The sequence below is a fragment of the Sorex araneus genome, chromosome 6 (assembly GCF_027595985.1).
Source record: "Sorex araneus isolate mSorAra2 chromosome 6, mSorAra2.pri, whole genome shotgun sequence".
NCBI classification, from domain to species: domain Eukaryota; kingdom Metazoa; phylum Chordata; class Mammalia; order Eulipotyphla; family Soricidae; genus Sorex; species Sorex araneus.
The window spans coordinates 21,548,098-21,573,951 of NC_073307.1; the positions used below are offsets into that span (position 1 = coordinate 21,548,098).

The window sequence follows — 25,854 nt, forward strand, 5'->3', positions numbered from 1 at the left end:
CCCGCTGTGCTATTGCTCCAGCCCCTATCTTCTTTTCTTTTTTTTGTAATGGAACACATAGAAGTTTAAAATTTTGATGAAGTATATTATTAAATATTTTTAATGGATCATGCCTCTCATATTATATCTAGAAAATTATCACCAAGTGCAAAATAATCTGGATTTTCTCCTTAGTTATCTTCAAGGAATTTTGCATTTTACCTTCAGAGCTACCAGTCCTCTTTAGATAATTGTGAGGGATGTAAGCACTTCCTTGGGTTAATATTTTTACATGTAACTACTCAGTTTTTCTAACACCATTTGTTTAAAAAGAGCAAACTACCTTTCATCTGTTACATTGCCTCTGTTCCTTCGCCATACATCAGTTGGTTTATACTTGTGTGGATTCCATTCCTTTGATCTCTACTTGTTTTTCAAGGCCACACTATTACTATAACTAAAACTTAAAGCAAATCTTAAAGTCAACTGGTTATCAGTTCTGAGTTTGTTCTCCATCAATGCTGAGTTGGCTATTCTCTAAAATGTAGAATCAAATTGCCAATATCCACAAAATAACTTATTCAAATTATATTGGGATTGCACTGAGCTCATAGAAGGAGTTGGAAAGAAGTACAATCTATAAGTCTAAGAAGATTATTGAGTCTTCCTGCCCATGATCATAGATGTATCTCCATTTATTTAGTTCTTTTTTGAGTATTTCATCCGAGTCTGTAGTTTTTCTTATGTAGATCTTGGACATTTTTTGCATAGATTTCTACCTAAGCACTTCATGGGGGTTGGGAGTGCATGTGTCATTGGCAGTTGGTTTCTTAGTTCTACTTGCACCTGTTCATTTCTAATGTGACTTTTGTGTAGCAACCTTGCTACAACCACTTTGTTATTTGCTTTTAAAGCATAAACCTCAGAAGATGGTAACATTTTTTTAGTCTCATTTACTTTCTTTCCCGTTTGTTGTTCCCTCTGTCTGAAACAATCTCCTTTCCTGTCCTTCAAACTCCAACTAGATAATCCGTTCTTCATACCTGGTTAACGTTTCTAAAGTCTCAGGGATGTCATGACTTATACCGAGAAGGCTGCCTGACTCTGGAAGTCTGGGTCAGACTTAATACAGCACCACCACCACCTCCCTCCCCTCCCTCCTTCATATGATGGAATCCCTCCCTTCTAGAGATATATGGCTTATTTGGGAAAAAAAAATACATGACAACGATGATGATAACATTAGACAAAACGTTTCATTCTAATGTAAGTACGTTTTCTGCATTAGCATATTTTATTGTCACCGTGTGAAGATAGATGAGAATTACCGTCCAGTACCCTTAGGAACCCTCCTGAGTCTGTGAAATAGAATCCAGATGCCTTAGGTTGCCAGGTACGCCTCCACATCAGGCTCTAGTCAACTCACCTAAACTGATCCTGTTGGCTCACTATGTTCTAGTCAACATATTCTCCCTCCACTTGGAGTGTCCTCTACCCTCTTTGGCTTGGAAGGATTTTCCAGAAAGATCCTCACACTTAACAAGAAGGTGCTTTGTCCCTGTGATGACTTCTGGACCAACCACCATCATTTTTGGTCCTCTGTGATGGTGGGGATTGAGCCCAGGGTCTCACACATGTGAGGCAAGTACTATTCCGCAGAGCTACATCCCTGGCTAGGCCACTCATCTTTATTGCAGCCCTAAGTAAGCAGTAAGCGTATAGGAAAAAAACTTATGGAATACACTAACAGATAAATCCCTTCTTTCTCCGCCGTCAGTCTGAGTGTGGATGCGGGCCTTGCACAGCTGTCTCTAGGTCTCTGTTTTGTTCAGTTGCTTTATTTTATTTAAAATCTTCTTCCATGGACATCGCCAACATATTTGTCATTGAAGTGGTTACCTAGTATTCCGTGGCGTACATTTTATTGTTTCTCTTTTACAGCCCTGTATTGTGTATCCTAATTCAATTTTTGTTTTCACAAATATTTGCATGCCAAGTATGTGCAAGAAGACCACATCTTCTCGCTGTTAATATGTCGATTGTGAGCTGCTCGAGACCAGATTGTCTTCAGAATCTCTGTATCCCCCACCGTGCTTAGCTTGCGTGGAGTCCAAGCTCAGAGAGGCTGCTCAATTGAATCAAACTATCACAAAGCCAGGCATTTAGCCATGTAGCTCACCCCCCACCTCTACCCTAATACAAACGAAACCCATAAGGGCTAAGAAGGGGGAACAAGAGAATATCTAGTGTTTCCAGATGCTCCGTCACTCTAACATTGCATCTCTCATCTCATCACCTCCCGCGGCCCCTCCTCTCTCCAGAGTGCCATTTTGCTACAGTGATCCAGGGACTATTGAAGATCATTTTCTCAACCAGTTAATATGTATAAGGCTAAACATAAAGCCCGGGTTCCTGGCCAGTGCCTCTTGCTTTCAGAAACATAGGACCATACGGGGCCCAGGAGGTCAGAGGGAGGCTGATAGTGATCCCGTACCTGCCATTTCCAGACTTTGAGTGTAAGCTAAGAACTCACAGAATTGCCTGCTAATCTGTTCTCCAACTGCAAGCGCCTGGCCTGACTCTGCCCTTGGGAGGGGAATTGTGTCAGAAACACACGGCCCTTCTTTTCACAGGCAGGCATAAGTAGCTTTCAGGGAAACTTTTGTGTGAAAATTCTCTTTTGTGTCAAAACTGTTATTTGTGTTACAAAACAACTCAAGGATGTGAGATCAATCGGCTGCGGCCTGTCACCCTCCTGGTCTCTGACGTTAGTTAGTGATCAGAGGCCTCCTTCTCCTTCACCCATCCACGGTGCCCTCCCTAGGCGGTTCACTCCAGAAGAAAGAATAATCTTCCATGGCAGAGGAAGCAGCACACGGGTCAATGCTCTTGCCTAGCATGCGGCTGGCCCTTATTTGATTCCCAGCACCACATAGGGTCCCCCAAGCAATTCCAGGAGTGATTCCTGAGCACCCATTAAGTGTCACCCCCAAACATAATACTAATAATCTTAGTAGTTTGACCTTCCAAAGAGAGATGAGCCAATTTTTCCAGAGCAGCAGCTGTTCTCCCGTGCTACTTCAGCTTCCAAATGAGTTCCCAGAACCGTTTACCGAGAATTACTCTTCCAATCACCTCTGTGACCCTCCCCGCTGCTCTGGGGACCCAACTGATGCCTTTCAACTGTGACTCCTCAAATCCCATCTCTAGCCCTGACCATCTCCAGTCATCCCCTCAATGCTGTATTTTCTGATGCCTGCCAGGTGTGTCATTGCCCCCTGCCCAAACAGTTGATGTTCAGAGTCTAGGGCCTTGTCACCAAACCATATCCTGGTCCCTCCGTTTCATCTTGTGTATGAAGATGGTGATGCCTTCTCTGCAACTCTCAAAGGACTGATGGAACTAGGTATATGAAAACATGTTTTAGGCTCTAAGGGGTACATAGAGGTAAAGTGTGGCCCTGGTGTTGTTACCCTGGACTGTTTAAGATCACTGTAACAACTACAGCACTATGTGCTTCAGTTTCTTTGCCCCGGTGTCTCTCACCCATGCTTTTATCTCAGTTCTTGCTGTATCCCTCTCACAGTTACCTGGCCTAGTTTTGTTCTCTCAGTGATTCTTAGACTGCAGTTCACATAACAATCACTGAGGGGAGCTGATAAAAAATGCAAACATAGTTTCTTTTTTGTTTCATTTTGGTTTTTGTTTTGGGGGTCACATCTGGCTGTGCTCAGGGCTTATTCCATGCTCTGCGCTCAGAGATCACTCCTGGCAGGGTTCAGGGATCCATATATGGTGCCAGGAAACAAATTGGGTTAGCTACATATAAGTCAAACACACTACCCACTATACTATCCCTCTAGCCCTAGTTTCTTTAATAGAAGCCCTCTTAGAGGATAGCTGACTATTCACATGAAGAATACCTCATACTGAATGGAAAAGGAACCCAACATGGATCAAAGACAGAACACTTCAAAGAAAATACATTACATGGTGCTGAAGAGATAGTACTGCAGGTAAGGTGCTTGCTTGCACACAGCCAACCTGGCTTCAGTTCCTGGCATCCTATATGGTCCCCCAAGCACCACCAACAGTAATTCCTGAGTATAGATCCAGGAGTAATCCCTGGGCATTAGTGGCTATGCATCTACCCCACACCTCCCAAAAAAAGTAATGAAAGAAAATACAAACAAAAACCTTTGTCCATGGATTTGATAACGGTTTCTAAGATATGACCAAAAAGCCTATGCAACCTCCCCAAGGAAAGGGTACATTGGGATTAATTAAAATTAAAATATTTGTGTTTTTCCAGAGGGCCTGAGCATGCGGCTCAATGGTAGGGCTCCTTCCTGACAGGCATGAGGCCTCAAATTTGGTCCCTGGCACTAACCCATATAAAAGAGGGTTGTTACTTGGCAGCACTTTTATTGGGATCCCGGCACCACAAGTGTGTGGTGTCTGGTGCACCACAACCAAATCTGTGTGCAAATTCCGCCACTCCCCTCCCCACCTCGAGCAAAAGCAACAGCAGAAAGGAAATGGGGGGGAAATGAGAGGCACTCACAGGTTGGGAAAAGTTGCAAATCATTTATCAGATAAGTGAATTGAATATCTAATGTATAAAGAACTCTCCCAAGTCATCATAAAAAAATTAAGAACTCAATTAAAAATGTACAAAGTGTATCTCCAAGAAAATATGCAAAAGGCCCATAAACATAATAAGAGATACTCAACATCATTGTTCATTAGGCAATGAAAATTAAGATTATAATGAAACAATATAACATACTGAAAAACCAGTGAATGTACACCTCATTTGGGTTAATTGAATGTTATGATAATTGTATCTCAATAAAACTACATTTTTTTTTAAAAGCCTTCACAATGAGGTACCACTTCACACCTCCTTAGGAGAACTAGAACCCAAATGCCAGATGTTAACACGTGCTAACCAAGGTGTAGAAAAATTGGAACCCACACAAGCTGCAGCTGCTTTGAAAAACAGCTTGGCAGTTCCTGGCAGGTTAAAGAGAGTCACCATGTGGCCCCACAGTCCCGCTCCCAGAGGAAAACACACACCCCACCAAGGCCTGTGCACAGATGGATGGAGAACTTGTCCAAAGTCTTACTCACGATAGCCAGAAAGTTGAAACAGCCCACTGTCCACCAGTTGTTGAATATATATGTAAAATGCAGTGTTGATGCACAGTAGGATAGTGTGCAGCCAGAGGCAGGAATAGAGTAGTGACACTGCCTTGGGTCGCGCCCATGTGTGCTGAGTGAGCAATGCCAGCAGGGCAGGACTCCACTGGGAGTGCATTGATAGCCACGTCCATCTTAGTCCCCTCTAAGTGGCAGAGTCCATCAGGACTGCAGGAGACAGGGGCAAGAGAGCTACAGTGTACAGGGTTTACTCTGGGGGTGATGAAAATGTTCAAATGGTGAGATTTGCACGACTCTGTAAAGCCATGGACTTGTGTGCTTCCAAGGGGCCATTGTATGTAAATCCTAACTGTAGCACTGTAGCATTGTCCTCCCATTGTTCATAGGTTTGCTGGAGTGGCACCAGTAACGTCTTCATTGTGAGACTTGTTGTTACTATTTTTGGCATATCAAATACACCACGGGTAGCTTGCCAGGCTCTCCGAGAGGGACGGAGGAATCGAACCCAGGTTGGTCGCATGCAAGGCAAACACCCTACCCTCTGTGCTATTGCTCCAGTCCTAACATTATGTAAAACTTGTAGAGCTTTAAGGGAAAACATGGACCGGGGGATGGGGGGGTGCGGGACAGAAAACACTCATTGCTCCATGAGCTGTAGAGACTGAATTTTCTAGGGCCAGTTCTCTCGAAATATTTCTTGTGAAGCGGTGTTGCAACTGGAGTCCAGCCCCACCTGGGAGACTGACTCAGCGTGTGTGTGTTGCCCGCTGCATCCCAGTGCCACCACCAGAGCAGGTGGCACAGCCCATCGTAGGAGGGGTTTGGCCAATCCACCTTGCTCCCTCCAGACTCTCTGTGCTCCGCTCTGTCCCACACACCACCTCCAGTCAAGCCTTCAAGGGGAGCACTGGGATCAGATCAGAGAGCTTTGTGTCTGAGAAATCACATATTGCCTCAGCATGAGCTCTAAACTGCTGCCTGTCTGTGTTTCTAAGCCTAATTGGCCTGGATTCTCTCCATGCACCTTCGAGGTCCTCAAACCACAGCATCATTCTTCTCTGAACCGACTTTGTGGGGTCCCACTCTGCCTTTTGTCAAGACTGCTCCATTTTCCAGGAAAGCATTCTCTATACCCCCATCCCATCTTTCACAATACCAATGTCACCATCATTCTTTCATAGTAACTAGATGATTATCTAGAATTTACCACACAGTCTTTCATAATCTTTTAGGCTATAATTCTGCCGCCTTGAAAACTGGGTTGTGGTCCTTGGAATTATTGGGAGTACAAACATGGGTCGCTCAGGTGGCACATGGTAGGACATGAACAGGGCCCCAGTACCCAGGAGACAGCAGGGAGGTAGCCCTGGTGACATGCCAGGAGCAAGACTCAGGTGGCAATCTCTTCTAAGAAGTTCTGTACTTTCCCTGGGCGCCCGGAGGTCAGGGGCCTGATGCCACTGTCCTGTGGGCAGGACCCACGGAGCTCAGCCACCACCACTCCTGTCAGACGTTGGCAGCACAGCTGGCGCCGGCTCCTCCCAGTAGCTGAAAGCTGCTGAGCTGAATCCTGGTTTCAACTGGTGACCCTGAGCAGAGGCACCCCGCCTGGTCCTCTGTCCACAAGTCCTCTGTCCACCAAGTCACCCCGTCTCTGCAGCAGGGAAGAAGGCTGGAGAGCAAATTACAGCCTATTTGGTAATGAGCTCTTAAAAATAAAATAATGATTGTCAGATAATTATTTTACAATGCTACAAGAGCCCCCTTGCAACCATTTCGGTAATTATGTTAAGCCATTCTATTTGTAAGACGCTAATAGGAAACAAACCATTAATTAGCATTCTGTTTTTTCTCCCACTGCCCCTCCCTCTTTGAATTATTGGGACTAAATCCCGGAGGCTATGGCAGGAGGGGGCGTGGGAGGGGGCAACCATGGAGGTGCAAATGACAGGAAGCTAGAGTAGCCTCACAAAGCATTCTGGGAGGGCAGAATGGAGAGTGACCAAACCCACTGGTTTTTGTGACTCTACTAGAACTGCTCCGGGAATGAGGTGGCGTCGGGCCCTCCTGAGTCTCCCTCAACCCCCCCACCCCCCATCGCTGCCCTTGTGACTCTGCCTTGGACCTGTGTCTGCTGCTTTGGACCTGGAATAGAGCAGTCAGTGACTGTGAAGCAAGCTGAGCCCCATGTAGGCATGTTCCCAGGGGCCTCAGCCTGTGGGTGGGGCGGGCACCTGGGCAAACAGAACGAAGAAACGGGCAGGAATGAATCAAGGACAGCTTAAATATGCAGAAATGTAGCTCCTACCTCTGGGCAAAAATAATCCCAAACAGAGTTATGTAATTGATGGGAGGGATTTGATGGGCAGGATGAAGCCTCGTTGTATACAGGTATGCATGAATGGGGGTGGGGGAGCACAGCGGGAGTGGGAGGTCCCTGGGGGGTGTTGGCAGAGGCACTCAGGAAGCCCAGTCTCAGGTGGGTGTGCGAGGGAGGGAGTGTCACTGCTGGTGGAACCCTGGAAAGCAGCAGGAGGAAGGCAACCCTGCAGGAGGCTGGGCACCTGGCCAGGCCTGACTGGCCTAAAGGCCACAGCGCAAGTGTGAGGCCCTTGCCCCTGAGCTGGGATGGACAGGGCAGTGGCCAGAGCAGGGGTAGGGACCTGGGGATCTTTCCCTTTTCCTTAGAAACCGGTGCCTCTCCTCTTCCTCTGCTAGCTCACATCCCGCTGCCAGCTCCTCCTGCCGTTTGGAATCTCCCCCTTCTTCTATCAGAAGCCCCCTAACCCCCAACTGAGCGCCACGGGTCCCCCTCAATTCTCTCTCCAAGATATTCCGGGCTATTCAGTCTGCTGGTCACTCGGGAAATGGTCAGTGAGGCGCTGCTGTCCCTGCACGGCGTGTTTCTGTGTGTGAGTATGGGGGTTCTCTCTAGGGGCTAAGCAGGGCCCAGGCCTGCCACAGGTGCTGGGCAAGTTCTGCCACCACAGGCCCCAGTGACGCCCAAGGAGCAGGTAAAGGTCAGCTGAAAAGAGGGTGCAAAGTCTCTAATGAGGATCCCCTTCGTCAGGGATGTTGCAGCCAGTGGCTGCTAGCAAGGTCCGGGAGTCAGGGTTTGGGGGTGGAGGTGCTGGCGCTGTTTTAGACATGAAGATGATGTATATAAACACCCCTGGGAGCACTTGGCTGGTGACAGACACTCAGAACCTACAAAGACTCGTGGCAGGTGCCTCAATGACTAGTTCTTAGGAACCGCCACTTCCAAGAGGGCAGGAGAGGGAGTAAGAAAACTGGGTAAGGAGGTCGGGGCTGGGGCAGGAAATAGGTTTAGGGGTTAGCCTGGACCCCAGGGGAACATCGAGGCTGCCATCTGGGGCGGGAGGGATGGCGAGCTTCCATGCTGATGGCCGCCACTGCGCTCGGAGCTCCAGAAGTGCCTGCACCGGCCCCCTTCTTCATAACGCCCACAGACCAGGCCTACCCAGGTGGAGGTTCCTAGAATTCAGGCCTCCCAAAGGTGGAAGAGAGGCTGCTGCTGCACCAGGACAGCAGCTGATGGCAGGGGAGAAGTCCCCCAGGAAGAGGACCTTCTTCAGACACACAGCTTGGCTTTGAAGGTCTCCTGTTAGCGTGGCGCAGGGAGCGCCCTTCAGTGTCCTCTTGCTTCTCTGGTAACTAGAGACTGAGGCCCAGAGGGAAAATGCAACTTCCCCAGAAACCAGCCGGGGGAAAAAAACCTGGCAAAGCTGAATGAAGAACTGGGGTAAAGCTGAACGAAGAACTCGGGTTTCCTTACCTGTCTTGATCTCTTATCTACATGGACGATATCTGTGCTCCCGGGTTAATTGCGGACTTCCCAGCTCCAAGTGCTCCGGGAGCCAGCAGCTCCACCAGTTCTGATGGGCCTGGCTTCATCATTTATGCTAAAACTTTCACACGTGGGCAGAGGAGGCACTCAGCAGAAGGGGAGGGAAGGATTTGGGGTGCCATGACGGAGGACGACAGGACTAGGGCAGCTAACCACTGCCACAAGCTTCCACGAAACTGGCCACTCATTCCCTCAGGGCCAAGACTGATCTGGGAAGCAGCACCCAGACCAGGCCAGGGAACTGGGCCGTGGTCCCTGGAGCAGCACTCCTGGGGTGGCAGGGCTGGGCTGGGCAGGGCCTGGTTGGGCAGGGCTGGGAGAGAGAATTTTTTGCCTCCAGGCTCCAAATGCCTATATTGGGCAAGGCCTCATTTCCTTGGGTGGTGACCAGGAGTCTCTCAAAATTTACCAGCCTGACTGGAGTCATCTCCCTTTGACTAGAAAGGAATTTCACCCTAATAGAAGACCCCCTTAGCCCTCCCGAGGCTGGGCATGGATACGGGCACTATCCCTTGGGCCTGACCACCCAGAGTGGATGGACATATGCAAGCCGATTCCATGTAACAAGGTCATGGCCGGGACTGGACCTGCAGGGCCAGGGAACATTTTTGGGCGCGGACCCCCCAAGGGCCACTGACCCACACCTTCTTGTGTCCCCCGGGGTGATTTAGATGGTAGCTGAGCCCTCACCCATGGTCCCCAGGGCCCCCAGGCCAGCAAACAAATCATTATGTTGTTACATAAATAAATTATGTACTTACACAGAACTTGGTGTGTAAGTGCCAGTTATGATTATTGCTGTGTAATTATGCAGTTAGCTTGGAGAGGGAGGCAGGCAGGAGGCCTGAATCACCCCTCACCCCCACCCTGGGAAAGGTAGTCGGGGCCCCCACCTCTCACCCCGGGAGAAGGGAGGCTCCAAGTTATCTCTGCTGGTGGGGCGCTGTGGCCCTGGGCAACATCCTGGAAAAGGCAGGCAGCTGGAACGCAGGGTCGCTTACTCACCACTGCAGCGGGGTGTCAGGGTGTTGGGCCGGGGCCTGATACCACTGCCTGAGGCCCCTGCCAGCCCCCACTTACCTCCCCAGCCCAGTAGAGGAGCTCCCAGACAACCCAAGAGGCCACCGAAGCAGAGGGCAGAGGGGGATCTGTGGGGACATCACACTTCTTTCCATCCATGGGTCAGCGCCCCCACTCTGCTCCCAGCCCTCTCCCCCACCCAACTGGCAAGCCAGTTTGGGACCCTCAAGTGAGAGGATCTCTCTAGATCATTCAGGCCAGCCTCACTTTCCAGATCGGGGCAGTGGGAGGGGAGGAGGGGAGGGTTATGGGGGACGAGGTCCAAAAGGAAAAGGAACTTGCCCCCAAGACACCCCACGGGTCCCAGGGCCACAGGAAGCTGCCTGCCTGCTTCCCTCCCACTGCCACCACCCCTCCCTCATAGTTGGGGCTGCTCCAGGTTCTCACTTCCTTCCCCATCCTGCCTGCAGCCCTGCCCAGGCCTGCCTGTCGCCTCACCTCTCCCCTCCTTTGCGCTCCCATTTGCCGCTTCGGCTTTCTTCTCCCGGCCCCTGGAGCCAGGGGAGGCACCCCACCTTCTCTCTGGCCAATGCTTTTTTCTCTCACCTGCTCCCTCTCAACTTGCTTCTCGGGCTCCTCCCAGGCAGGGCCTACCCCTTCCCTTCCACCTTCTCTCTCCCGAGAGGGTCTGAAGTGCAGGAGAGAGGAGGCTTCGTTCCGGAACAGCACGCAGGGCTTCTTGGCTGGGGTTGGGATGGGGTATGCTGAGGCAGGAGGGGTGACGACAGAACACCCTGCCTTCAGTCTCCTGGGCTAGTCCCCAGAGCCTGGTCTGGTTCAGGCTCCGCAGAGCTGACCTCTGTCTCGGGAGCAGAGGAGAGGGCAGCACCAGACCTGAGCCCGGGGGAGCTGCCCGCCGAGACTGAGTCCTCCTCAATTTCCTCATCTCTGGGAGCCCAGAAATGAATTTGCTCAGCCGCTCAGTGAAATTCCTGCACAGAGGCCGGAAGTCCTTTGCCCCAGGCACCTAGGCCTGGTTCAGGAGAACTTCACAGGCAGGGCAGGGCTGCAGCCTGGGGGGTTCCCTGATTCCTGTCCCTGCACCGCACTCAGCTCGGTGCATCTCCTGTACCGCAGTGCGCATGTGGACACGGCTGTGTGGAGTCTCCAGGCTGTGTGGGGTGGTGTGGGACTTCATGGAGCCCCTGACTCCTTCATCCCTGATTCTTGGGGCTTTCCTGGGCTGGTGACAGAGAGTCCTGGAACATTTCTCCCCATCTTGTAGCCAGAGTCAAGCATGGAAAGTCATCTGCACAGATTAACCTGATCTCTGTGGGTAGTGGGGCCAGCCAGGGCAGCCGGCAGACAGAGGCCTGGGTCAGTCTCCCGGGCATTAGAGGCGCATGGTCGCAGCGATGCTAAGGGACAGACTAGGATGCAGCTTGTGCAAGAGGCACCGGCTGGGCCTGGGACCTAGGCCTGGTACCCTGCTGACCTGGGTGTGCTGGATAAGCCAGGTGTAAAGACACTTGGGTGGTGTGTCCTCCAGCATCACCCTATACCCCAGAGGCCAGGGGTAAGGCTGGGCTGCCCAGGCCTTGCATCTTTTTTGGGCTGAGTAGAAATTTTTCTGTCTTGCCAGCAGTGGCAGATGCATCAGTTTCCTCCTCTGCTGGCCTGGTCACTTCGAGAGGGTAAAGTGGCCCAGGGTAAGAGTGGCCCCCTCTTTGCCAAGGCTGCCGCTGCTGGGGGTGGAGCCCAGGGCCTCGCACTGGCAAGGCTAGTGCTCTACTGCTGAGCCACATCCCAGGCTTCTGGTGAAGGTGTTTTAACTCACAGAGGAACATCTCCTAGTGCAGGACCAAGTCAGTCCCTTTTCCTGGGGCTGGAGATGACACTAAGAGGCTGCTTTAGGCTGTCCTGGCCTGAGGTCACGCAGAAGCCCTTCTTGGGGATTCCCGTACAGCCGTGATTCCAAGGACAGGGAGGCAGACCCCAGCACAGTGCCCTGACCCTTTGCAGGAGAATTTCAGAGGTAATCCTCATGGAGCCCCAAAGACTCAGGTTGGGGGTTGGGATAACATGGTTGGGGTTTTGAGCTTGGTTTTTTTTTTTTTTACCCCTTTTCACTCGAAGGCATTTTTGCGCATGACTCAAACAAGTCTAAACTTTCCTAAACTTCAAAGTTTGCCCATGGCACAGCCTCAAAGTGGAGGGAAAATGTTAAAAAGGAAAAAAGACGTCTGTAAGCCAGTTAAACATTGTGTTTTTGCTCCTTAAAGGAATTGAATTAACTTGTTGTGTTACTATTAGTGTCCCATTGTGAAACCAGGACAGGGAGAGCTGCTTCTTTGGGAGATGTGGTCTCTCAGCTGGTCCCCATGTTCAGCTTGCTCCCACAGGAGGTCCTGCTGGGCATTACACAATCCGAGGAGAGAGGAAGGAGTTCCCAGGGCAGTGAGTGGCCCGCCTCAGGGGTCATTTTCAGGCTCCTGCAGAACCCCAGGAAGCCGTTGCTGCAGGAGCAGGAGGTCAGGTACAGGGAACCCGCGTCTCTCCACCGCCTCCCCATCACTGCAGCCTGGTGCTTCCCATGCACATCTGTGGGGCTATCCATGCCTCTCTTTGCCCCCTCTCTCTGCCACCCCCTCTTCTTAGGCAACTCCATGGCTCATGGCAGGAATAGGGGCCCAAACTGCTTTGGATGCCAGTACCGCTCAGCCACCCAGCCAGCTGTTTGGATTGGACGCATAAAAATACTTTTACCTCCCTGTGCCTCTGTTTCTCCATCTACAAAATGGGGATAATAGATGTACTTCATAGAGTTGTGAAGAAGTGAGTTAACACAGTAGTACCTGCTACTCTTACTATCACTGTTTCCATTGGCATGCCCTCCTGCTCTGACCCTCACAGTGTCCAGATCCAAGCACCTGTAGGGATGTGAAAAAACCGGGATACTGGCGTACATGGCTGGTTCCCTTGCCATGTCTCCCCTTTCCCTCCCTCCATCCTGCACACCACAGTCAGACTGTTTGTCTGCACATGTCACTCCTAGCCTCCATAAACCAGCATCCAATCCCCACCAGGGGCTAGCTAAAGCCCCCAGCCTGAGCCTAGCACCCAAATGTGTCTCTGACCAGCACTATCCCGGTCTCCAGTGAGTCGAGGCTGGACAAGGCCTGGGTTGGGTGTGGGGCCCGACTCTGCAGCCTCCTCATGCCTTTGAATGAGTGGTTGGCCCCTTCCCAGTCTCTGTTCCCCTTCCTACAACACAGTCTTCCTCACAGGAGCAGTGTGAGGGGTGTGGGAGATAACAGGTAGAATGCTCTCGCCACCGGGAGCCTTGGAAGCAGCAGTGATGGCGGCCCTATTACTTATTAGCATCTCCAAAGTTTCTGGACAGGATTCTGCACCTCCTCGTCTCCTGAGGCTACCAGGAGCACCTCCTCAAGGTCTCTTCTCTTCTCTCTCTCTCTCTCTCTCTCTCTCTCTCTCTGTGCTGGGAACCCCTTGTTTGTGCTGCCATCAAATCTCCACATCCTTGTCTGTCCCATGGAGGGAGCTTGAACTCATTGAATTTCTATGGTGACTCTGACTTGTTTGACCCCGAAGCCATGAGCTGCCGGGGGCTGGCGGGGAGCTCCTTCCAGGAGAAGGGGTTTTCAGAGCTGCTGGGCCTTGCAGCTGCCCTCAACCCACTTCCCTGCTTTCTCCCTTTTCCCTATCCCACAGGGAGATGCTGATTCCCTATCATTTGCCACATGCTGGGCTCCCAGCCCCAAAGGACCTGACTCTACTGAGGGAGACAGGTAGAGGTGAAAAGGACACAGTGACATGTTCCTACAGAAATCCCAAAAGTGCTAAGGAAACAGGAGCTGCCCTCTCCTACTGCTGAGACGCTACTTATAGCTTTGGGGGACAGACTATTGCTCTCAGCCAGGATCAGTGTCTTTCTGGGCCTAATGGGGCTCTCTTGACTTGCTTCTTGCCTGCTCCCTCTCCTGGCACTGCTGTGTCTCTCCTGGCTTGCACATCCCTGAGGGACTCTTACTCTTGCAAAGGCACCAGGCTCCTTCCTGCCCTCAGCAGCTGGATGTGCGGCCGCCTCTGCCGGGCTCTCTCTTCCCCGCACCCCTCGGCCCTGCCAAGTCCTGCTCTTTCCTCTAATCCCAGCTTCAAGGTTTCCTTGGGAAGCCCGCTCTCACTGCCGTCTGTTTCCTCTATCAGCCTCTCTGGCCCCTGCCACGGTATTTATTCAACGAAGATCTCGTATCTAACTCAGTCATTCTTTGGGTAGTGATAGAAGGAGTTTGTCCATCCTCACTGAAGCTGAAACCTTCATGTAAGTAGGCCAGTGACTCTCTGGCGCAAAGGCAGCTCCAGCGTGGACACTGTCTGTGGGACACAGTTAGCCTTAACCTCTGCTATGAAAGGGAGGCTGACCAGGCCACGACCGGGAATGGCCCTTCTGGGAAGGGAGATTAGTACGTGCAGAGATAGGGAGAGGAGATAGTACAGCGTGGCTTGTGGGTACAGGCCGGGGCACAGGACGGAGCTGTGATCTGGGGTGCGACAGAGTTTCAGAGGTTTGGGGGGCACATGACTACGGGGATCTGGCTTGCTTCAGGAAGCTTCTGCTTATGGCCTGGAGGAGGTCAGAGCTGAGAGGGCAAGACTCCAAACAGGAGAGCAGACTCTGGAGCCAGGAGGTGGGAGGGGAGTGAGGCACTGGCCAGAGGCTGGGAGGGAGGGCGCCAAGGCCATTTGTGGAGCTGCATGTGCAGGGGTGGAGCCGAAGCAAGAATGGGGTCTGGCTCTGCCTGGGGCACGCTGGCCACACTAGAGAGTGATGGCATGCACCAAGAGGCCGCCCCATACCTCCACGGGATGTGGGGGGACAGATGCTGCTTAGGCATGGTCTTCCCAGAGCTGGTCCCTTGGGGCACAGATCTGAAACCCGAAGTGTCTCCCAAAGAATAAAAGCCTCTACCTGGGCATCACTTCCATCTTCTCTAAGTCCACGGGCCCCTGCCCCGGCTCCCAATGTGGTCTCAAGCTCTGGGCAGGCCCGCAGGCCGCTCTCAAGCCCCAGAGTGACCAGCCTCAACCCAGGCTCTTAGGCTGCTCCTCATTCTCCCAGTGGGGACCCTGTCCTGGGACCTCTCCCGAGGAGGCTGAGGACTAACTGAGATGATCTTTGACTCTGATTCCAGTTGGGATGGCTGTAAGGGGACACCTCAGGCAGAACGAGGCAGGCAAACCGCAGGCTCGGGCTTTCTGGGAGCCAGAAGAGGGAGAGCCTCTGCTCTGTAACCCTTTCGGCACTGCACCCAGGCAGCAAGCAGGACGCGGTCCTTTCTGGCCGGAGGGTGCCCAGTGCCTTGCAGGAGGTGTGTCCGGCGAGATTGGGTTGTGGGGGGGTTGTCCGTGTCTGAATCCACCTCCATAGGCCTTAAGCGGCAGCGGTTTGGCTGGTGCTGGCTGCAGAGCTGTCAGTGTCAGGGCGGGGAGGGAGGGGCGTCAAGCCACCTGGGGCATCCGAGCTTCCCTGCAGGCTCCAGGCAGCGGGGACTGGGAGGGGATCCTGGGCCACAGAGTTCTCCACCCCCGCAACTATGTTAGTGCCAGAATTGGTGGCAGCAAAGACGGTGTTACATACACACACTCACACCCAGAGCGGGGGTGTCCCAGGGGCTTTTAGCTTCAGGGATGGGGAGGTGCAGAAAAACTTCCCGCCAGCCTCCTGGACAGACTGAAGCAGCCGGGGAGAGTCCTACCTCGCAACAGGCTGGCGAGTGCGCCTCTTTCTGGTCCCTTCCTAGGCCCTACTCGGGCCGGCTCCCCACCCCCATGCTGTCCTTAGCCTGACCCTCGCTGGGAGAATCTCTACTCCCTCCTCCCCAGTCCTTGCTCTGGTCCCCAGCCCAGCTAGAGCCCTCTCAACCCCGCGAAGACGACCGTGACCTTGTTCAGGGGCCCGGTCTCCCTCGGTGGTCCCAGGGAGGGGGTCCTGGGCCTCAGCAGGCTGCCTGCAACCCTCCTCTTCTGCAACCCGAGCCCGGGGCAGGGGGGAGGGCTGCGGGCACGGGAGGGGAAGAGTTAAGACTCGCTGCTCCCCTCCCCCGGAGGGTGTGACCGCCTATAAGAAAGGCGCCGCGCTCGGGCACTGGGGCTGCAGGCGGCGGGGGCGCCGCAGAGCTGAGGCCGTCCCTGCCTCCAGCGCCTCGCGTCCATCCCACCGCCTGGGACCCCAACGCAGAATGTCGGAGCCCAGAAGGAGGGGCCGAGGCCGTGGCAAGAAGCACCGAGAGGGGAGGAAGCGCGAACGGGAACCTGAACTAGGGGAGAAAGGTAGGGCACCTCCTTGCGCCCCGCTGGGAGAAACCTGCGCTGCTGCCGCCGGTGCTCAAGGCAGCGCAGCGAGTCGGGGCTGGGTGAGCCGCTGCCCGCGGGGAAGGGGCGCGCGAGCCGGTCCCTGCGGACCGGGCACTCGGAGTTAGGTGCGCGTGAGGACCTCGGGTGCCGGTGCCGGTGCTGTGCGTCCGCCGCCTGCCCGCCCAGCCCGCGCTGCAGGGCGCGAGAGTCGCAGCCTGCCGGGCCCGCCTGCGGGCCCTGGGCCCCAGCGAGCGAGCGCGAGCAGAGCGGAGCCTGCAGGCACGAGCCGGGAGCCTGGCCGGGCGTGCGCTCAGGGAGCTGTCACTGTCTTCGCGTCCTCCCGGTGCCGCCGCCGCTCGCTCCCACCCATGTGCCACACCTCCGCATCCCGCTCAGCCATTGGAGCAGGGGCCGCAGCGCCAGCCACCTCCGGAGGCTTGGAGGGGATACCCCGAGCCCCGGGAGGAGGGAGCCCCAGCTTCTATAACAGATATTCACTGGGAAATGAACTGGCTGCCGAGCAGGGGTGCCCCATGGGCCTCCAGGAGGATCCTGGCTGCGGGCAGGAGGTGAGAAGGGGCTCCGGGAGCCAGCCCAGAGGGCTACTCTGCCCACGTCTGGACAGTGCCCTAGTGCCCTCCCTGGACAGCTGCAGGGTGAAGGAGTTGCACTGGTCCTGCATGAACCAAGGGCAACCCGGGGCTCACTGTGGTTAGTCATGAAGCAAGTTCCAGAGACGGATCCTGGGACTCAGTTCAGCTGGTCCGTGCACAAGGATGCTCCCTGCACTGGTTCTGGAACCTCCGCTGCAGTTCCCTCCAAGCTGCAATATAAAAACAGTTTCAGGGTCCCAGAGATGGCTCGAGGGGCTCGAGTGCATGCTTTGCATGCAAAAGGTCTAGTTTTATCCTTCGCATCCCCTAGATCCTTGCATTAGCCCATGTGGCCCACAAACAGAAGAAAAAAAAAAGTCTGAAGAAGGCATGGATTGAGAGCCGGGAAGCTTCAGTTATGGCTGAGAGTTTGGTTGGCACACTTTCCTTTTCTCAATTTCTACATAGTGAGGGCTAGCAAGGTAGCCGTGAGCTCTCAGGGCAGAGAATGTAAAGGCCAGGCCTGTGTTTCTCCTGCCCTAAGCAAACCCTTTTTTGCTGGGGAAATGTCCAGGAGCCCTGCCCAAGGAAATGGGCACTGTGGGTGCCCTGCGTAGAATGAGGGACGCTGTAAGCTGGGCTTCTATAGTGAGGGTGAGTTCCCAAATTCAGGGTGCTGCTTTTCAGGGTCTAACTTCACAGCCCTAGCTCAGCCAGTCACCCTGCTTTCTGTCTCCGCCCTCCATTCCCAGGGTGGGCTTCACACCAGGCTGGTGAGGCCAGACATCCTCCTAACGCCAGTTGCTGAGCCGAAGAAAGTGACACACGGGGCTTCAGCTGGAGGCGGGGGCGGGGGCCTCATACTGGTGCCTGGGCACTGCCTGCTGCCACGGGTAGAGAAAGCACACACAGCAGTGGGTTCTGGGGGGAAGGGGCTTGCACATCCTCTCAGTGGTCTCTTCCAAATTCTTCTCCTGTGCTGCCTCTCGCTTCACTTCCCTGTGGTCAGCCAACTCTTCAGTTGATCTTATTTCAGGGACTAGAGAGATGGCTCAAAGAGTTGAGCGCATACTGCGTATGTGGGAGCCCCGGGTTCGATTCCCAGCGCTGCATGATCCCCTGAGCCCTGATGGGAGTAAACTTCAAGCACCACCAGGGGTGGCACAAGAACAGAAGCAAAAAAACAACAGAGTGCCTTGTTTTGGAGAGTTGGCTAGAAAACATGGGAGACACTTCACTGAGCAAAGCTGGGGTAGATTCGGGGGCTTGGGGGATCTGTGACCCTGTGTGGGGAGGGTCTGGAAGGGGGGCATGCTCCTCAGCATGGTACCAGGACTGTGTCAGAGGGAAGCAATAGTCTAAAATCCCTGCGCTGGAATTAGGTGGGTCTGATTCCAAAGCAGGCCAGCAGGTGCTTAAGCTAAGTGATCCACTGAGCTGCAGAGATCCCCGCAGTTTCCCTGCAGACCCAACCCAGCTGCATGGTCCTCCTGCCTATTTAGATGTCTGGGAAGGGGGAAATGTGGGTCCTGGGCAGCTGGAGTGTGGTGGGGGGGTCTCAGGCCAGGTGAGGTCACATCTGGTTAGTCATTTGGGAGGTACAGGCATGAAAATTATAAAGTTTCCACTAAACTCTTCAGCTTGGGTGGGAAGGGAATCTACAATGTAGGGGGGATGGAGGGAGAAATAGGGGGAGACTCATTAACTGAGTGCCCTCCATCCCTGACCATATACCCAGTAGTCCCCCCCATCTCTTTCTTGGCCAAGAAGGTACCCCAAGGCACCCAGCTGCATGGGGCTGCCCTGGCGCTGGGGTGCTGGGTGGGGCTGATTGCAGGGGTGAGCTCTGTGCTGTGACTCACAGAGAGTTTGTGGGGCCGACGCCTGCACGGCCTCCCGGGGGCTGGCTCCCCACCCTGCCACGGCCCCTGATCCTAGAGGATGTAACTGGCATGGCTTTGCCAATATGCTCACTCGTGTGCCCAGGACCCACATCCCTGCCACGGGCCTGCCCTTTGCTCTCACCTGCAGCCTCCTCCCTTGACCCATGTCTCTGGGGTCGTGAGTGCAGTGGCCCCAAAGCAGGGAGCAGCCCCAAGTGCGCTGTGCTGTGGGGGAGAGACTGAGATCAGACCCTGCATTGCCTGTGCTGGCTGACAGGGTGGGGAGAGCCCCCTATATGGGTGCCCCTGTGCAGTGGGGCTTGGTACCTGCCCACCAGAGGGCAGTCACGGGGGTCCTGGAGCACACCAAGAGAAGGCCTGCAAGCACTGCCAGCTGAGAGCACTTGAGCCCCCTCTCATCCTCTCCAAGCATTTTGCTCCTCGGACAGTGCTCAGCAGTGTGGACAAGCCCCTGTTGGGGAGTTCCCAGTCCAGAGGTAGGGCTTGGGCCCCTGTGCTCACAGCTCTGCCGCCGGCGGTTGCTTTTGGCAGCCACCACCTCTTGCCTTGGCCCCTGGCTGACCCTGCAGAGCAGGGCCCCCGGAGGGTCCTCCTGCCACCTTGAGGCTCAGCCTGTGCCTCACTCCCTGCCTCTCCGGCTCCCTGGCACCTCAGGCTTCATTAGGAAAATAACAACAAGCAGAGAGTGACTTTGTACTTCCCCACAGTCTTTCATCCTGAGAGCTCAAAGCCCTTTATAGCCCAGGACTCATCGGCCCTCAGCCCAGGTCCCAGGCATTGGGGCGAGGGGGTGCAGGGGCACTGGAGAGCTCTCATCTCTCCAGCCTGCACAGCTGTGGGGCAGAGGAGCAGAAATAAGTCATGGGAGAGTGTAGGTCTGGGATGGAAGGAGAACTTGGCCCAAAGGCGGCAAGCAGAGGAGAGCTGCCCCCTTCAAGAAGGAGCCAGGAAGATGGCGCCAAGGGGCGAGCACATACTTTGCATGTGGGAGAAACTAGATTTGAGCCCCCGGCACCGTGTGGTTCTCTGAGCTCCATTGAGTGTGACCCCAAAACAAAAAAAGAGTAGAAACTGGGGACTGGGTGTGGGGGGGAGGGTCGCAAGTGGTAGCACACATGGTTCATGAGTGTGAGGCCCTGGGTTTAGTCCTCACATCGTACCCCCTGGTCTCTCACCTACAGCAATCAAATTAAATTAAAGGGAAAAAGCAGAAGCTTGGCTTCTCTTTCCCCGCCGCCCCCCACCCCACACACCTCTGACCCGGGCAGGCTCTGTGGGGAAGTCCTCAGACTGGCAGGAAACCACGCATGATTCCTGTTACTGGCCTCTACCCTCGGTGCCAGGAACATTAGGGAGGTCCAAGCTTCATCCCGACCCCCCTGTACTGCATGATCCCCTGAGTATCACCGAGTAGCGCCACACGCACACAATGCACCAGGAGTAGTTCCCAAGCACCACTAGTGTGGCCCAAGGCCCCCCCACATACACACATAGGAGCATGTCCATGCCCAGCTCACATGGGTGACAGAGCCAGCGAGGAGGCAGCCTATGAAGTATGAGGGCTGTCATCCCCACTTTACAGGTGAAAAAACTGAGGTCGGGAGAGACCGTGACTTGCCTGCAATCAGCCCTGAAGTAGAGGCAGGATGGGAGCTTGATCTCACTGCCAGGCCTGCCCAGCTCTGAGCTCTCCCACTGTCCGTACCTCTCCAGAAGTTTCCACCAAGGTCCAGGGTGCCTGAGCATCCAGCTGTTGGTCAGGTCTTCTTGTCTTATCACCTGGGCCATATTTACTTCCTGGCTCCTCAGTGAGGTTTAGGACAGACAGGTGCTGGCTCACAGGTAGAAAATGGGTGGAGGCTCGAGGAGCAGGTAAAGCTGCTGCCCTTCCAAGGTGTAGTGGCCACGTATGGACAGGAACCCAGAGCCCTCACAAACATGGGCTGCTCGGGGCTCTGAGGCTGCATCAGGAGGTCGCCAGTCCTGGGAAGCTGAGATTATATGTATGATCAGGTGATGGAGCCAGGAACCAAGCTGGGGGTCCAGGAAGTTGGGCTAGATCTTGCACCAGTCCGGGTACTTTCCTGCGCCAGTGGAGCTGCTTAGGAATGTCAGAGATGAATGGCTGTCTTGGTCAGCACAGACTTTGCATGTCTAAGGCCTTGGGTTGGACTACCCACACTAAAAAAGTTCCTATAGGGCGTTTGCCTTGCACGCGGCCAACCTGAGTTCAATCCCCAGCATCCCATATGGTCCCCCAGGCACTGTCAGGAGTAATTCCTGAGTGCAGAGCCAGGAGTAACCCCTGAACATTGCTAGGTGTGACCCAAAAAGAAAAAATATAAAGTTACTATCATTGGAAACCTTATTTAAAGTAAGAGCTGGGAACTTGCTAGACGTGCAAGTTCCTAGGTCCCGCCATGACCTTTCACGTCAGAAAGCGTGGGGAGGGGGCGGTATGTGTGCAGTGACATAGCCGAGGGGAGATGCCCCCAGATTGCAGAGGGCTCTCAGTCCCACCGGTGTTTCCCCTGCACCCCGGTGCCAGCCACAGTGCTGAGGGCTGCCAGGGTCAGCCCCTCATGGAACTAGGAGGCGTGGGCAGGCCTAATGGCAGTAGCAAAGCCGACCCTTGCAATGGTTGACCTGGTTACAGAAAGGAGAGACTCATTCTGACCAGAGGAATCTGGGGGGCTCTCGGAGGAATGGCATTGAGGTGGGCCTCAAAGACTGGCAGGCCTGTGGGCACATCCCTGGCGCAAAAGTATGGGGCCAGGAGGGCCAGCGGGCAGCAATGTGGGACAGAGGCTCTCACTGGCAGGCCGCTGGGTCAGGCTCAGTGGGTGAGCTGGGCTCTGTTGGTTGGTGGAAGGATGGGCCAAAGGGAGCAAGAGTCTACAGTGGTCCCAGCGAGTCTGTGGATGGCGGTAGGGGGTTGGGGAGAGGAAGATTCTGAAGATCCAGATCTGGCCAGGGGTCTGCGACTGGGTGTAGCTGGGAGAGGCTGAACCTGAGCTCATAGTCCAGTCTTTGCACAGATGTGGAAACTGGGGTACAGACAAGGTTATACACCAGCCAGGCAAAGCGTTTGGCAGCTGCAAGGCAAGAGCGAGCCATCGCGGCCTCTGTCTCCCCTTCATCCTGACCACCCGCTCAGAGCTCGGCAGTTCTTGACTGCACTGTTGTCTCCACTGCCTGGGTCAACGCCCCCTTCTCTTGGCCCACTCCAGCTCATTCCACAGGCTTAGTGTCTCCACTAAGCTCACCCTGGGCCCCAAGGAGAAGCAGGAGGATAAGGTGTCTCCTCCAAGCTCCCTCCACACCCCTCCCATACCCCCACCACTGTAGGGGGTGATACTGTGGTCAGTTAGAATTTCTAGCGGGGCACCAGACCCTCAACATCAGGCACGTGCCAGTGGCTAATACAGACTTGAATGAGGAAGAGCATTCCTGAACTCAACCCCTGTGCGCCAGCAGGAAGGGGCCCCTCAGTGACCAGGCAACGTGGTGGGCTGAGTAAGATCAGCTCCGGCCACCCCCAGCGACCCTGACATCATGCATGAATCCACTGCCCCTGGGGCGGATGCATGTCTTGGCTGTGAAGAAGGGGAGAACTGGGTGGGAAAGGGCACAGGGATGAGCTGTCAGGGGGCCCCACCTGCCCCTGTCTGCTTCTGGCCGTCTCCCTCCGGGTTCTTCCCAGCACCCATCAGCCGCAGTCCAGCCTTCCATTATTCATGCATCTGTTTAGCTGACACGCAACCACTGCCAGGAACTGAGTGGCACAGACTCACGTCTTCTCTAGAAGGCCCGCCACCATCCAGGGAGCTGAGGCTCCGAGGTGAGAAGCCCCAGCTCTGGGCGTCTGTGTGAGGCCGAGCTTGCTACTGACCAGGCAGATTAGAGAAGCCTGCTGGCTCTGAGGGATTTAGATTCGTGGGAGCTGCCAGTTACTGAGAGGCCCCTGCTAAGTTCCTGACGTGCATCACTCCCATCCGCTTCTCACCACAGTCTCTCTGAGTGTCCCTCACTTGCTAACAAGGATGAGAAGGCTCCAAGAGCTTAAGCAACTTGTCTTATTCTCTTAGATGCCCTGAGCAGAGCCAGAGCACTGACACTGGACCCCGACTGCCAGGCGAGAGGGAGGGTGAGGCACGGAGGCCGCGGAGCACAGCTGGGGCCTGGGTGGGGAGCTTCGGCTTGCCTGGAGCGTGCAGTGAGAGGTGGTAGGAGGGAAGCACGAAGGCCTGTGCGGGCAGGAGGTCCAGTCCCAGAGCCAGGCAGCTTCTCGCCAGGCCCCTGGCCAGCTGCCTGGAAGCAAAGGGGCCTTTCCTAGAGCCACCGCAGACCCGCTGAGGTTTCTGAAAGGCACAGAGGCGTGCGGAGGGGAACCTGCCAGGTCCCCGGGGCTGGTGGAATGGCTGAGAGAGCCTGGGACCTGCTCAGGGCCTGCAGGAGGCAGGGCCTATGCTGGGAAGGGGCTTATTGGGAGGGAAAGGGTCTGAAACTGTGGGGAGAGTCATCGAGGTGATGGGGAGGAGGGAGCCCAGAGGAAAGTGTGGACTTAGGGAAGAAGGTGGGAAACCGTGTGCCACGTGTTCTATTTGAGCTGCCAGGGGTATCTGGGCAGGTATTGGGGTGCAGGGAGTTTCTTCCAGTCCCGTCTCTCACCTCCCACAGTCCACAGACACAGCTCAACCCACGTGTAGGGGCCGTCCCATGCTGGGAGATGTGCTTAAAAGGAACCTGTCCCCACGCCAGCCTGCATTCAGGGAAGCGCATGAGATGTGTACCTCAAGAGATTGCCAGACCGTCCCCAGAAACCCGAGGTCATTTTCTAGCCTGGTTTGGCCACAGCCATCAGTGCTCAGGGGCCGATCCTGGCTCTGTGCTTGAGTGGCCCCCAGCATAGCTCAGAGGACCATAGGTGGTGCTGGGGATCAAACCTGAGCTTGCTATGTGCAAAGCAAGTGCTTTAACACCTATACTCTCATCAGCACCATGCCCCCACATTGTGTGAATCCTTCTATTTCTCTTTTATTTAAATTTATTTATTTATTTATTTATTTATGGTATCTGGGGCCACACCCTGCCATATTCAGGGGTAACTCCTGGCTCTGCACTCAGGAATCATTCCTGGCAATGCTCCGGGGACCATACAGGATGCCAGGGATCAGACCTAGGTGGGCTGAGTGCAAGACAAACGCCCTTTCTTATATACTGTTGCTCCGGCCCCATTGTATTTCTCTTTGATCTGATAAATCCACAGGAACTTGACATTGTACTGCATCAGACATCCTTGTAGATCCAGAGGAGCTGCTTTTCCTTCTCAGTGAACTTGGCAGGCCCTCCAGATAACGCCCTGACACCAGCCCATGACTCTGCACGACTCCCCTGTGCGAAGCCAAGGCCCTATGGCCCCCTCCACAACTGTCCCAGCTCCCTTTAGTCCAGAAAATCAGAAACAACTTGGGCTAGGAGAGACCCATCGCAAAGGGGCCCTGGGACCCTCTGTGCTCACGTGCTATCTTGATCAGGATTCTGCAAGGGGGAAACAGCCTGGTCCATTTTCCCAAGGGCTCTCTTCTCTGGGGTCCCCTAAAACTGTCTTCCCAGCCACTGAAGAGACTGTGAAGGGGAGATGCCTTCTCTCCCCTCCTGCTGGCACGGGGAGCTTTCCCTGCTCCCGGCCCTGTGAGGTAGGCAGCGTGTGAGAGGTGAGTCAGCTGACGCCTGTGGAGGCCAGGCCACTTAGCGAAGGCAGACAGGTGGGGGATCAGGACAGTGGGGTGAAGGTTTGAAGCTCCGTGTCCCCAGCTGCCTCCCTTCCCCGTCACTGCTCCATCCGTGACTCATAGGCGTCTGTGCCGAGTCTGTCCACTACACGGGTCCTGGCACCTCTGCTCTGGGACCTTCTGCCATCTCACCTTCTCTGCTGCTGGTGTCCCCAGTGTCAGCCTGGAGGCGGGCAGCACCCCCCCCACCCATGCTGTCCCACCCCCGCTGGCCCCTGCAGACAGCGTTTTGCTTCAGCTGCCTAGACCCTGGCAGAAGGGACTGATGGAGACTCGGGTTGGCCCTGCAGGTCAGGCTGGGCCTATTCTCGCCCTGTGCCCGCATGTTGGGTGCTGGATCCTGGTGCTCCTGGGTGGGCAGGCAGACCTGTAGGCAGGAACCACTGTGATTGCCTGGGAGCTGCCAAGTCACATCTCCATCCCTTCCCTTCGTCCCCACCTCCCGCTGCATGGCGGTGTCCTCCAGCTCCTATTCCTAGCTGGCCCTGGCCGTCTCCTCTGTCTTGCAGCAAAGGTGCAGGCCGGCTGAGCCCGAAACCCCCAGCCTGGGCTGGCTCTCTCTGGTGAGGGTGTAGTGAGCCAGAGGCCAAGTCTGCCCCAGGACGGCCCCATTTATGGGCTCAGCGCTTAGCCGGGTGGATGCCTGGCAGGTGCCCGGTGCATCATTGGGGCGTTGGAAGTGCATCTTGATTGGAGAGGGTGGGAAGAGGGCACACAGCCCTAGCACCGGGCTGGCCCTGGCTGACCTGGTGGTTTGGGGGCTTCACACTCTCTCAGGGAGGCCCAGCCTCTGCCCGTGGCACAGCCCTGCCACACGGGCTGTAGACCTCATGGCCCTCCAGACCCACTTAAACCAGCTGTGCTTTAGGGGCTTTTTTCTTCTTTCTTTCTCATTTGAACTTGGAGTCTGTAATTAACCTCCGGTAGGTCGCAGTCACTTTGTGGGTGGGAGAGGGGTGGGGAGGGGGCTGGCCAGTGGGTGACTTTGATGCCAGGCCGGCTGGCCGCATTGTCTCCAGGTGCTGCCCTGCAAAGGGAACTGCTCAGCCTTAGTCATGAGGTGAGGATCGTTAACCCTTTTAAGAGTCCGCTGTCCCTGCCCCCTGGGTGCGGACCAGGAGGCTGGTCCAGGGCCTTCCTGGCTGGGCTGCTGGCCA

General features: G+C 54.8%; 1 protein-coding gene across 3 annotated transcripts in view; it reads left to right on the forward strand.

The window, feature by feature from the left end:
• Positions 1-25,854, forward strand: part of NRG2 (neuregulin 2) — a 193,655-nt gene that overhangs the window by 125,776 nt on the left and 42,025 nt on the right. The window contains exon 1 of one of the 3 annotated variants that reach the window (XM_055141995.1): positions 16,276-16,381. The exons of the other annotated variants lie outside the window; for them this stretch is intronic. Within the exon in view, the coding sequence (XP_054997970.1) occupies positions 16,291-16,381 (91 nt within the window). The 5' untranslated portion in view covers positions 16,276-16,290. Of the gene's footprint in view, positions 1-16,275; positions 16,382-25,854 lie in introns of those variants that run through there. 3 annotated transcript variants of the gene reach the window in all.